The sequence below is a fragment of the Protomyctophum bolini genome (assembly GCF_963924005.1).
Source record: "Protomyctophum bolini genome assembly, chromosome: 16".
Taxonomy (NCBI): Eukaryota; Metazoa; Chordata; class Actinopteri; order Myctophiformes; family Myctophidae; genus Protomyctophum; species Protomyctophum bolini.
This window is the reverse complement of record NC_137877.1, coordinates 5569587-5581342: the sequence shown is the minus strand read 5'-3', so window position 1 is coordinate 5581342 and position 11756 is coordinate 5569587. Positions and strand designations below refer to the sequence as shown.

The 11756-nt window shown below is 43.7% G+C and overlaps 1 protein-coding gene across 1 annotated transcript; it reads left to right on the top strand.

The window, feature by feature from the left end:
• Positions 1 to 9619: 9619 nt before the first annotated feature.
• Positions 9620 to 10654, top strand: sox1a (SRY-box transcription factor 1a; the record flags this gene model as incomplete). Its single annotated transcript, XM_080786253.1, has 1 exon — positions 9620 to 10654. One exon carries the CDS (start codon positions 9620 to 9622, stop codon positions 10652 to 10654), a length of 1035 nt encoding a protein of 344 aa, XP_080642379.1.
• Positions 10655 to 11756: the final 1102 nt, after the last annotated feature.

Genomic DNA, 11756 nt, shown 5'->3' with positions numbered 1-11756 from the left:
CAGTCACACACACACACACACACGCGCGCGCACATCGCTGGCTGTAAGCGCTGCAGAGTGCATCAGTGCTCACAAGAACTAAGTGCCAAAGTGGTTAACTAGGAGACCATCTCACTGCCCGCCCCTCCCTTGACTTCATCTCGGTCTCTCTTCCCAGCCCCCCCCCCCCCCCCCCCCCCCCCTTTCCCTTCCTATCTCTGGCCGTGATGACAGATATATTGAGCATCATCCATTAATGGTCTCTGACCTCGCGGCTGACTAACAAGTGTGCATTAAAACATTAAAAACCGCCTTCCCTCCTTCTATAATCTCGCCTCTCGTTCCCCCTCATGCTCTTTCTGCATGTGCAGCCACTCACTTCCATTTTTGCCTCACCACCTCCTTACCATAATCTCTGGACATTTTCTCCTCCTATATAACATCTTCTCCCACCCTTTTCCAACCCTTATGCCCGCCACACGCACGTGCGCGCGCATTTGTGCTCTTGCTCCCTGATTCCCATTAGTGTTTCACCTTGTTACAGTGGTAATGACTGACTGTGAGCTCTAATTAGCCCATTCTGAACGGGAACCCATTTTGGTATTAGCATCATGTTATCTGCTTTTGAAAAATAGCAGATCTACAAGCTCGTAGCGCGCCACCGAGTGGCGCGCTACGAGCTTGTAGGTCTGCTATTTTTGAAAAATCGAAGAGCGACTGACATTTTTAGAATCTGATCTCAGGTCAGAATGGGTTAATCAGACCAGTGTGTGTCCAGTGGAAACCTCGTATGAATCTGATCTCAGGTCAGAATGGGTTCATCAGACCAGTGCGTGTCCAGTGGAAACCTCGTATGAATCTGATCTCAGGTCAGAATGGGTTAGAGATATGTTAGGGAGACCTGACTATATCAGCCCCTTCCTCCACCACCACCACCCCACCCCACCCCTCTCCACAGAGCTGTTATACTGAGGAGCCCATCGTCGTGGCGACACCATTAGCATGGCCCCTCTAAAGAGTTGTGACTCCCGACTGTTAAAAGCATTACGCTCATTACCGACCAATCAGAGAGGGAAGGTGTTATGGCTAATTGATAAGGCGAACAATGCATATAAAAAAAAAAGTCTTGTCTCTAATTGCCCTGCTGGGAAAAAGAGAAAGAGCTTCTGGGGAGAGGAGGAGACATGAGCGAGGGAGCAAGAGGTACAGTAGAGAGAGAGAGAGAGAGAGAGAGAGAGAGAGAGAGAGAGCAGAGCAGAGGAAACATAGAGGGAGAGAGAGAAAGAAAGACCGGCGTGATTATTTCAAAATCTGATATTTTACACTCCTATTATATAGGCCCATATCTTTCTCTGAACCTCATGTGTAGGTTCTCTCGCTCTCTCTCTCGCTCTCTGTCTCTCTCTCTCTGTCTCTCTCTCTCTCTCTCCCTTCTCTCTCTTCCCTAACCCATTCTGAACGGGATCCCATTTTGGTGTTATAGCATCATGTTATGCTTTAGCTATTGAAAAACAGCAGATCTACAAGCTCATAGCGCGCCACCGAGTGGCGCGCTACGAGCTTGTAGGTCTGCTATTTTTGACAAATCGAAGAGCGACTGACATTTTTAGAATCTGATCTCAGGTCAGAATGGGTTGATCAGACCAGTGTGTGTCCAGTGGAAACCTCGTTTGAATCTGATCTCAGGTCAGAATGGGCTAATAATGGGATGTTTCTTTCGAGGTTTGTCATCTGTGATAAGATGATTATCTGAAAGGTCTGCAGCACATTGTGAAGAGAGTCTCACCCTCTCTGCTGGAGTAGGTAATCCTGGGTAATAGCATTATGGACACTGTTTCCCCAAAGCCCATGATTATCCAACGTTGCTGTTTGCCATGGGATTGACACATGGTCCCTCTCTCTCCCTCTCTCTCTCCCTCTCTCTCTCTCTCCGTCTGACTTTTGACACTTTGCCTCTGCCTGTCACAGACACACTTTATACTCCAGTCATACATAGTCATTGTCACTCAAGGTTCAAGGTTGTTACTTTATTGAATTTGTTACATCTTGTGTGTGCAGTGCAGTTACATAAAGAGCACCACAGCTTCTACAGTATATAGGGTTGCACTACAGATTGGCTTTTAGATTTCAGTCCTTTTTGTCTGGTGAAACCTGCACTTGTGAAAGCTCATGAAATGTAGAAGACCTAGGGCTGTATTTTGCGTGTCTTAAGAACCAGGTCTTATTACCTAACTTGAGTAAACTAAAGACCTGGAGGCGTGATCAACGCCATTTGGCTATTCTGAGTGGCCAAAGAGCATTGATCACGCCTCCAGGTCTTTAGTTTACTTAAGTTAGGGAATAAGACCTAGTACTTAAGACACACAAAATACAGCCCCTATAGTCATACTGAGGACCTAGTTCTGATTGGCTGCCACACACAGTGACACGCTTCTGTCATGTATTGGTTACTCAGGTCACATGACCAGGAAACAGGTAACAGAAATCTTTAGAGACGATGTAATGCAATGTTATATGATTGAGACCGGGCTGGTTGAGAGGAGCGCTCGTTACTAAATAAAGAAACCAGCGCTTCTTTCACCTGACAAATATCACTGTGTGATAATTTCTTGATTTAAATTCACACCCATTGCCTCTGCATGTCTGCCTGTGCTTCTAAACTATGTCACCCAAACACGGTGAAATAGCACGGATTGGCAATTCCATACCCCAAAAATTCGTACATCATATACTACTACTACTGTTTTGACTGCGACGGAGGCGTGAATTTAACTAGTGTAGTACTACATTTTCACCATGTTTGGGTGAGACCGGATTGATGTGTGTGCATGTGCCTCCTTTGATTTGCACGTGTTATTTTTCATGGGGCTAACTATGGACTTTTAATGCTTGTTTAGGGCAGCATTTAAACAAAAAGACGATGTAAGACGTTGTGTACGTGGCCGATATAAATACGTTTTTTTGATTTGATTTATTCAGATCTCACCTCATCTATATCATAATAAATCATTATAATCAGCGATTCAAGGATTTAACAGTAAAGTCCGTAGACTTATTTCCACTGAGGTCCTCTCAAACTGAAGTATACTCACTTCACACAAGTGTGATTTTGAAGGGCCGATAGCCCCTCCTATGTCCAGCTTTTGGTGTGTGTGTGTGTGTGTGTGTGTATAAGCCAAATGTTGTCCTATAACACATGAATGCCATTGACAATGAATAGAACATTTTGAGTGTTTGTGTAAACACAAACATTGCGTAACACAACTGCATCACACCGATGATGTACAGTATACGACGATAAGAGCACCCCTCACTTCACACGGGAGTGATTTTATTTCTTTAGAGCGTCAATATGAAGATTTGTTTTAGCTGAACATGGACCAGGTGAGAGCTATTGAGCTGATTGGCTCGTGCTTACCTCATAGCTTTTATCCCATTCTGAACGGGAACCCATTTTGGTGTCAGCATCATGTTATGCTTTAGCTATTGAAAAATAGCAGATCTACAAGCTCATAGCGCGCCACCGAGTGGCGCGCTATGAGCTTGTAGATCTGCTATTTTTGAAAAATCGAAGAGCGACTGACATTTTTAGAATCTGATCTCGGGTCAGAATGGGTTAATCAGACCAGTGTGTGTCCCAGTGGAAACCTCGTATGAATCTGATCTCAGGTCAGAATGGGTTATAGGCCTGACCCGCGCCTCTCTTTCACTGACTTCTATTCCTTGATCTCCCTGCCAATGGTTTCAACTTTCCTGTTACCTAAACTCACCATTCCGTATAGTCAAAAATAGCAGACCTATACAAGCTCGTATAGCACGGCACTGATGAGCTTGTAGATCTGCTATTTTTCAATAGCTTAAAGTATAACATTATTAAGTATAGCCTTATGTTGGTTCATCCTTATATGCATTGATTCTTAATTCTAACTAACTCAAGTGATGAGTTATTGAAATTATATTTTCACCATTATTATACACCATATATACATCAAACTGAACCCAGAAACTTCTAAAGGATACAACAGCTCAATTTTTCTTAATCCCTTATATGGACAGCGAGAGATTAAAAAGGCTTGCCTTGGCCTTTGGTTATTGAACACCTCTGGTCAACCAGAGCCAACAGAGAGACATACGAGTCTCACCATGCAGGCATTGTATGCAGGCTAAACTGAGGTGAGATGAAGAGTGCTGAACAATGCCCCCTCCCCTTTGTTATATAGAGCCCATTATGAAATACTATAGCAAACCACATATTGCAAGGTAAATGTGGAGAGAGCAATGACATAGCTTATACTTCTCCACTGCATGTCTTTGTTCAAATCAACCACTTATCGTGAAGTTATCTCCGCACTGTCATTTGTTACATAATTATATATGCCTTAAGGCATATAAGCAAGCAATTTTGGTTTGCCTCATGTCTGTGCCGGCATTATGGTGTTAAAGCTATACGTTTTTCATGGAATGAAATTAATATAGGCCATTTGTGTTGTTGTCGAAGCATTGAGCCACATCACATGAGACATCACAGACACCTGCCATATACTGAAGCCACAAGTTCAGCACTAGGCCCTCATGTCTGGCAGCCCTTTGGTGGGTGCGATAGGAATCAACAGCCAGACACTCACTCACTGCATGCAGCGTTCACTGTCAGTGCAGCAAATAAAAAGCAACTCAAAATATGATCTCAAGGAGACTATGGTATTTGTATTTTATTTACAATATTACCCCGGCTATATTCATTTAGCTATATATAGGCCTAGTACTGTTGGTTTACACTATAATGCAGCCTATATCGCCTGCATGCATCCGCATGCACGCGCGTCCCTCCTGAAAGCTGCCAGAACCTTATGCTGACAAGCTGTTCGGGACGGGACGGGGTCCACAACATAGCCTATACACTACAAGAAATGTTGCTGACATGTGAAATACTGGCTGTGCTTTTATTTAATGTAACACTTCGGATGTTTGGCTATAGTATTATTATTATTATTACCGGTATAGGCAGACGGCAGCAAGACTATAGAAAGTGAACCTGCGTCGGGCTAAATGTAATTCTGTGGAAAAAGCATAGCCTCCAAAGACTTTAGTCTCACAACAGTCTCTCTCTCCTCTCTTTCTCCTCGTTTTCCGCCGTCTTTTTTTTTTTTACCAGAATCAGTAATGCGAGTCAGTATCCTGGAGGGAGGACGGCGGACGAGGCTCGCCGCCAAGTCCCCGCCCCTCCTCCCCGAACGCGACACAGCTGCCTTTCAGAACCCAGCCGCTCCAACCCATTCATCGTCGAGAGCGAACAAAAAAGTGGCTATTTATTAGAATAGTTGTTTTGTATTGTTCCGTGGGCACACAAAAGCCCTGCTTCATTATGTTAGAAGCAAAAAACCCCCCTCTTCGTCGGAGAGAAACAATAACTTGAAATTGTCTTTTGGAGTGTATAATAAAATGTCATTTCTTCTTGTCTCTCCCCTCAGTGTGTGTTGAGTGGTGGGTTTGGGCACCGGGTATGGATGGCCTTGGCTTGGCACGGCGGCGGCCAGATTTTAGTGGGAATAGCGGTGTTACATGAGGCTTTGGAGGGTTTAGGACGGCTTTGGGAGTTATGGAGGGAGACATCTTCCCACTTGGTCTGAGAGGAACATGCATGGGAAATATGCGTAAGTTTGGACTTCTGACAACCTTCTCTCCGTGCATGCATGCATGAGCAAAGGGTTCTTTATATCACATGCGTTATATCTGCGTATAGATATTTAACCTGCATGCGCACATCGTGATGCAGGGAAAAGTTCCGTGCAAAAAAAAGGTAATAGCCTACAGCGAAAGTGAGAGGCTCTCCGTGAGTCCGTGCAATGATTGCTTGCAGACAGTGCACTTTATTTCTATGCTTATTGTGTTCTTTCAGTGCGGTTAATTGTGTTCGCTTAAGATGCTTGTATTTTGGGGGTTAGTCTCCGTACGGATCTGGCAGCGCAGAGCAGAGCGCACGGTGAACCGTCCATCCAATGTTACCTTGCAGTGCTTGCTATATCTCAACTCTCTTTTCACTGATTGTTTTTTCGGCATTCTTTTTTTTGTAATCTTCTTGAGGGCAATCGGCTTCCATGTCATTTCACGGCACCTCTCTTTTTCCTGAATTTAAGATAAATATAGTTAATAGCCTATATAATTTTATTTATTTGGCTGAATACTGAATTATATCACTGGGTGCTTTGCTTTTACTGAGACCTTAATGTAAAATGTTTAATGTTTTTGCTTTGCGTGTGTGTAATTGTGCGCGCGTGGTGGGTGTGCGCGCGTGGCGTGCGGTATAGTTGCGTGGATGTTCAACTTTCTTTCAACAGGCGCGCGGTGCGTGCATTTATAAGAAGTTGATCAACAGATCGCTGTGTGTGTGTGTGTGTGTGTGTGTGTGTGTGTGTGTGTGTGTGTGTGTGTGTGTGTGTGTGTGTGTGTGTGTGTGTGTGTGTGTGTGTGTGTGTGTGTGTGTGTGTGTGCGCGCGCGCGCACTAGGTCAGAGCTCGCTATATGGATCTCTGTGAAACAGGTGTTTTCGCGCGATAGAAGAGTCAAATAATTAACCCTCGCGCGACCACCTCTTATGCATGCATTGTCTAATATGTCGAGGTGATCAGACAGTCCCCCCTCTCTCTCTCTCTCTCTCTCTGTTTATCTCTCTCACACGCGCACGAATAACGCGCACAACTGAATGTTATATATTTTAATGCGAGTCAGAGTGAGAGAGGGAATATATAATATATCCCTCTATAAGCTATATATTGCAGGCCTGTACATAATTTAATTAATTGGGTTACCTTGATTGGGGCGCATACAACAATTCGTTTAAAAAAATAGACATATATAGGCCTATATAATATATATATATATATATATATATATATATATATATATATATATATATATATATATATATATATATAATATTATAAATGTATTATGGATACATGTTTATTCAGTTTTCTGTTTATTCATTCCACTCGTTAGTGAAACCTTGATTTGGAGAGAGAGGAGAGGAGGAAAAGTCCCCGCGTTGCCCTTGTTTTCTTTGGGGGCTGAATAAACGCACCGTGACCCTTGACACTTGCTCGTGCACCGCGGCAGTAGAGCACACAGCCCATTGCGGAGAGCACGCTGCACAGAAGCAGGGCGCATTGTAAAGGGAGAGGCGAGTGATCGAGAATGACATGGGAAAGTAAATACGGGCCACGAGGGTCCCTGTGTCATTCTGCACACTAATCCCTTATGTAGTCTACAACATGCGCATTAAGGCTATACACACACTTTGAGTTTTCACTTATAATAACATAATGACAATTATGACCAAATAATAACACAGGATTATATGATTATTATTATGTCATACTCATATTATTAGGCTATTATTATTATTATTATTATTATTACATTATTTGGCTAGATAATGTATATGATCAACAATACATTTTATACAACAATTAAAGTCCACGTGATGTAGCCTTCATGAAGATTGTGTAACACCTGATGGACTATATATCTGGACTAAATCCACAACGCGTTTAATAATAATAATAATAATTTAAATGGTGCACTATAGGCTATTCATATGAACCATGCAGTTAAAAGCGCTTCATGGCCTATATATCCTTTTGATTGACTAGGATTAAAGAATGTAATAACCTGTAATTGAAAACGGATAGATTATTTTGGTTTGTATTGTTGGGCTGCCTTTGGGACTATAACGGCAATCAAGAATATTATATAGGCTATAGGCCTAAAACAGAACATTAGATTGTATACTTATTTTGATATAGCCTATTAGTGGCCTATTCATTCAGGGGCCCCTGCATGGCTCGGAAATCGTTGGAAAATGATGGCATTCTTATTGTCATTAGCCTATTGTGTATAGTTTATTGTAATATTAGCAGCCTATATGTTGTTGTTATACATTATAGCTTAACGGTTTTTATTGCGCTGTTATGGGGTATTTTTATTGGACAACGAAGTTAAAAGAGTCAATTTACTGGGATGTATATTCCTGGTCCGCAGCACATCAGTTTGACGGGAGGGCTCTCTCTCATATTTAATGTGATCTAGCTCGGGCCATAAGCCACATGGCGTGGATCGCTGGAATGTTATTTGACCATTGTGATTCCGTTAACCCTATTACCGAACGCACATGTGCGGCATGCACGTCTGATTCTGAAGGTTCCATCCATGCTCCCACAGGCCCCTAAACTGTGAATAAGGCTCTATCAGGACTCAGTATATATGCGCTCTAATTAAAAGCATGCCAAAGTATGATAGAATGATTGAATCGTTAGTCTCGCCGCGGGGAAGGGATATGTTGTTTTGCCTTTCAATTAGCGGTTGATTGGGCTTTTCAGGGGAGGTCAGCTGTGAAATGTGGCTAGGCTGGTGGTGATATGGCTGTATACATATATACTCAACAGATTTCCTGTCATGATTTCATAGCATTCGACTGGATTTCCGAGCTATCTCAAATCCGAAATCAAGCAGTTATGTTTAGACGTATATTTCTTGCCCATGACGCTGCCCATGGGAATCGGCAGAAATAATTCACCACCACCTCACCAGTAGACGGCGATGACACGTCTTTGCCCCGAAACCAGTGGGGCCTTATTTTTGGCCTGCTCTGTTTCTCTATTCATCATGTTAACCAAATCCCTCACATATATAATGTGCATCGAGTGTATATACGGTAGCTTCCTCTGAAATCTCAACCTCTGTCTTTTCTCTCGACGAGAGAGAGAGAGAGAGAGAGAGAGAGAGAGAGAGAGAGAGAGAGAGAGAGAGAGAGAGAGATTTTACAATCTGATTGATTTGAGTGTTATGTGCAAACAGATTTTCGGATTGATTTGCTCCCAGCATGGTGTCAAAACCCAAAATGTCAGCTATACAATTTTGCTTATATATCAGCAATTGCTGATCATGATAGGAATTTGTTTTTATTCAGATCAAAAGTGTCTTATAATGTACATAAAGTCAGTGATATCTAAACTTAAATTGTTGTGGGGCTCTTATATATATAACGAACTTTTATTAACGTCCTGGATGAGTATTATTATATAGTGTGTATTTGTGAGAATATATGTCATATATGCCACCTTTCCAAGCTCATGCCATTCGGGGGGTGGGTGGGGGCGTCCTTTCACCCACCCCACCCCCCTCCATCCTGCCAGCTTGTTCTTCCTCCCTCCGCGCGAGCTCTAGAATCACGTGACCGAAACGCCATGCAAATCACCCTGCTCTTCTAGAACGTCATTGGCCGCTTGTGGCTCATTTAACCGCTGTCAGAGAGCATCATATGGCCGCCGCGGTTTTCACTAACTTCTCAACTCCGACAGAGAAAGTGGCTCCAATGCGCATTCTGTCGTAGTTGGACGTGAACTATCGCAAGCGAAGAACAACGGGGTAAATATTTTTACTTGGAGAACATCTTTTTTTTATATATAATATTCTTTTCGGATTATTTTGTCGTGCATTTGCTACTTGAATTATTTGGGGTTATAATAGCGCGTTGTTTGTAACCTCATTTCGTGCGCACCTGCCGATCTTGTGCGTGACTAAAAAGTCTTGAATAGACTTTTTTTTTTCCTCTGTTGGTGGCGAAGTTTGAACAACCAGGTGAATGTATAGCATGATGATGGAAACCGACCTTCATTCCCCCGGACCCCAAACGAACACGAACACGGGGCAAACGGGGGGGCCGAACAGTGCGTCCAAAGCGAACCAGGACCGGGTGAAGAGACCGATGAACGCGTTCATGGTGTGGTCCCGCGGACAGCGGAGAAAGATGGCACAGGAGAACCCCAAAATGCACAACTCCGAGATCAGCAAGCGGCTGGGCGCCGAGTGGAAGGTGATGTCCGAGGCTGAGAAGCGGCCGTTCATCGACGAGGCGAAGCGGTTGCGTGCGATGCACATGAAGGAGCACCCGGATTACAAGTACCGGCCCAGACGGAAGACCAAGACGCTCCTGAAAAAGGACAAATATTCCCTGGCCGGCGGACTGCTTTCCGGGCCCGGCGGGGGCGGTGGAGTGGGTCTAGGGGTCGGCATGGGTTCATCCGGGGTCGGACAGAGGTTAGAGAGTCCCGGGGCCCACGGGGGCTCCGCGGGGTCCGGCTACGCGCACATGAACGGCTGGGCGAACGGCGCCTACTCGGGGCAGGTCGCTGCCGCCGCTGCGGCCGCGGCCATGATGCAGGAGGCTCAGCTCGCCTACAGCCAGCACCCGGGCAGCGCCGGGCACCACCACCACTCGCACCACCACCACTCGCACAACCCCCAGCCCATGCACCGCTACGACATGACGACCCTGCAATACAGCCCCCTCTCGAACTCTCAGGGCTACATGAGCGCCTCTCCGTCCGGCTACGGCGGGATCACCTACACCACACAACACCAGAGCTCTGGCGTCTCCTCCTCGGCCGCCATGGGAACGTTAGGGTCGCTGGTGAAGTCGGAGCCGAGCGTAAGCCCTCCCGTCAGCACACACTCACGGGGTCCTTGCCCCGGAGACTTGAGAGAGATGATAAGCATGTATTTACCGACCGGAGAGCCGGGGGACCCGTCAGTGCAAAGTAGACTCCACGCCTTGCCGCAGCATTACCAGAGCGCGACGGCTGGAGTGAACGGAACGGTCCCGCTAACTCACATTTAGAAACTCACTATAGAGTATACAAACTGCAAACTCCAACACATAACCAAATATTTACCTCTTTTCTAAATTATCCCGGCCCCCACAACTACCTGCATTTTGTACAGAATGTTTATGATATTGTAAATGAAAAGGGTATAAATACTAAATAATAGCATATTCATCTCGGCTTTTTGAATAGCCATAACGGTGGAATTATAACGATGTTGATATTGGTTATTGTGCTATACATTTTTGTCCATTGATTAACACACTCTTAGTTGAGGGCTATGCCAAGTTCACGGGAATCTTTGGTTACTGTCTTATAATTTGGGGGTTCTTGTAAGTTATTGAAAATGAGATAAGATGTGTCATACTACTGATAAAAAGTGCTTTAAAATATATGGGAAAAATCGCATTCCGTAAAACATTTGTGTTCATTTGCAGAAGCTTATGTCTATTAATTCTCGGAATCATATCATTTTATTGTAATAACCTAAGTATTGTAAATTGTGAATACTTTTAATATTTCGAAGACTGACGGGCGTCTGCTGTTGTAATTTAAGTGCTTTTCGGCAAAGTGAAAGGCCATGATATTGCATTGAAGAAGAATTGAATAAATTTCACATATGTTGCTTTGATTCTTAAGAGAGCGGTCTTAGATTGATTATTTCCACTATATATATTGTCTTGCAAAGATATTCCAGGTTTTGGTCTTGAGAATGACATCCCAGTATAGAATTTTGGCCCCTGCATGCCTATATACATTATTCAAATTTTGAGTTTGTTGTTTGGCCATAGATCACACAGACTTTCGAAGAATCTAATTGTGTGTAATTGTGCGTATAAAGCACGTAAACGACTGCTTGACAGGATTATCATGATTATATGGCTGCAGATAAAGCTATAGATTTATTTTTGTATCTTTAGGGCTATAGTTTTTTTTTGAACGCTTCATTTTTAGTAAAATGTGAGACAACATCACAAAATCATCAGAACTATTGGTGCATTTATTAAGTCATATAGCCTTCTGGCATCTGGGATTTTATGCTATTTCAGAATTATCAGTCGCAAATGTGCAGTTTATTTCAACGTTCTTTTTTTTTAATTCAAGGATTCTGTGCAC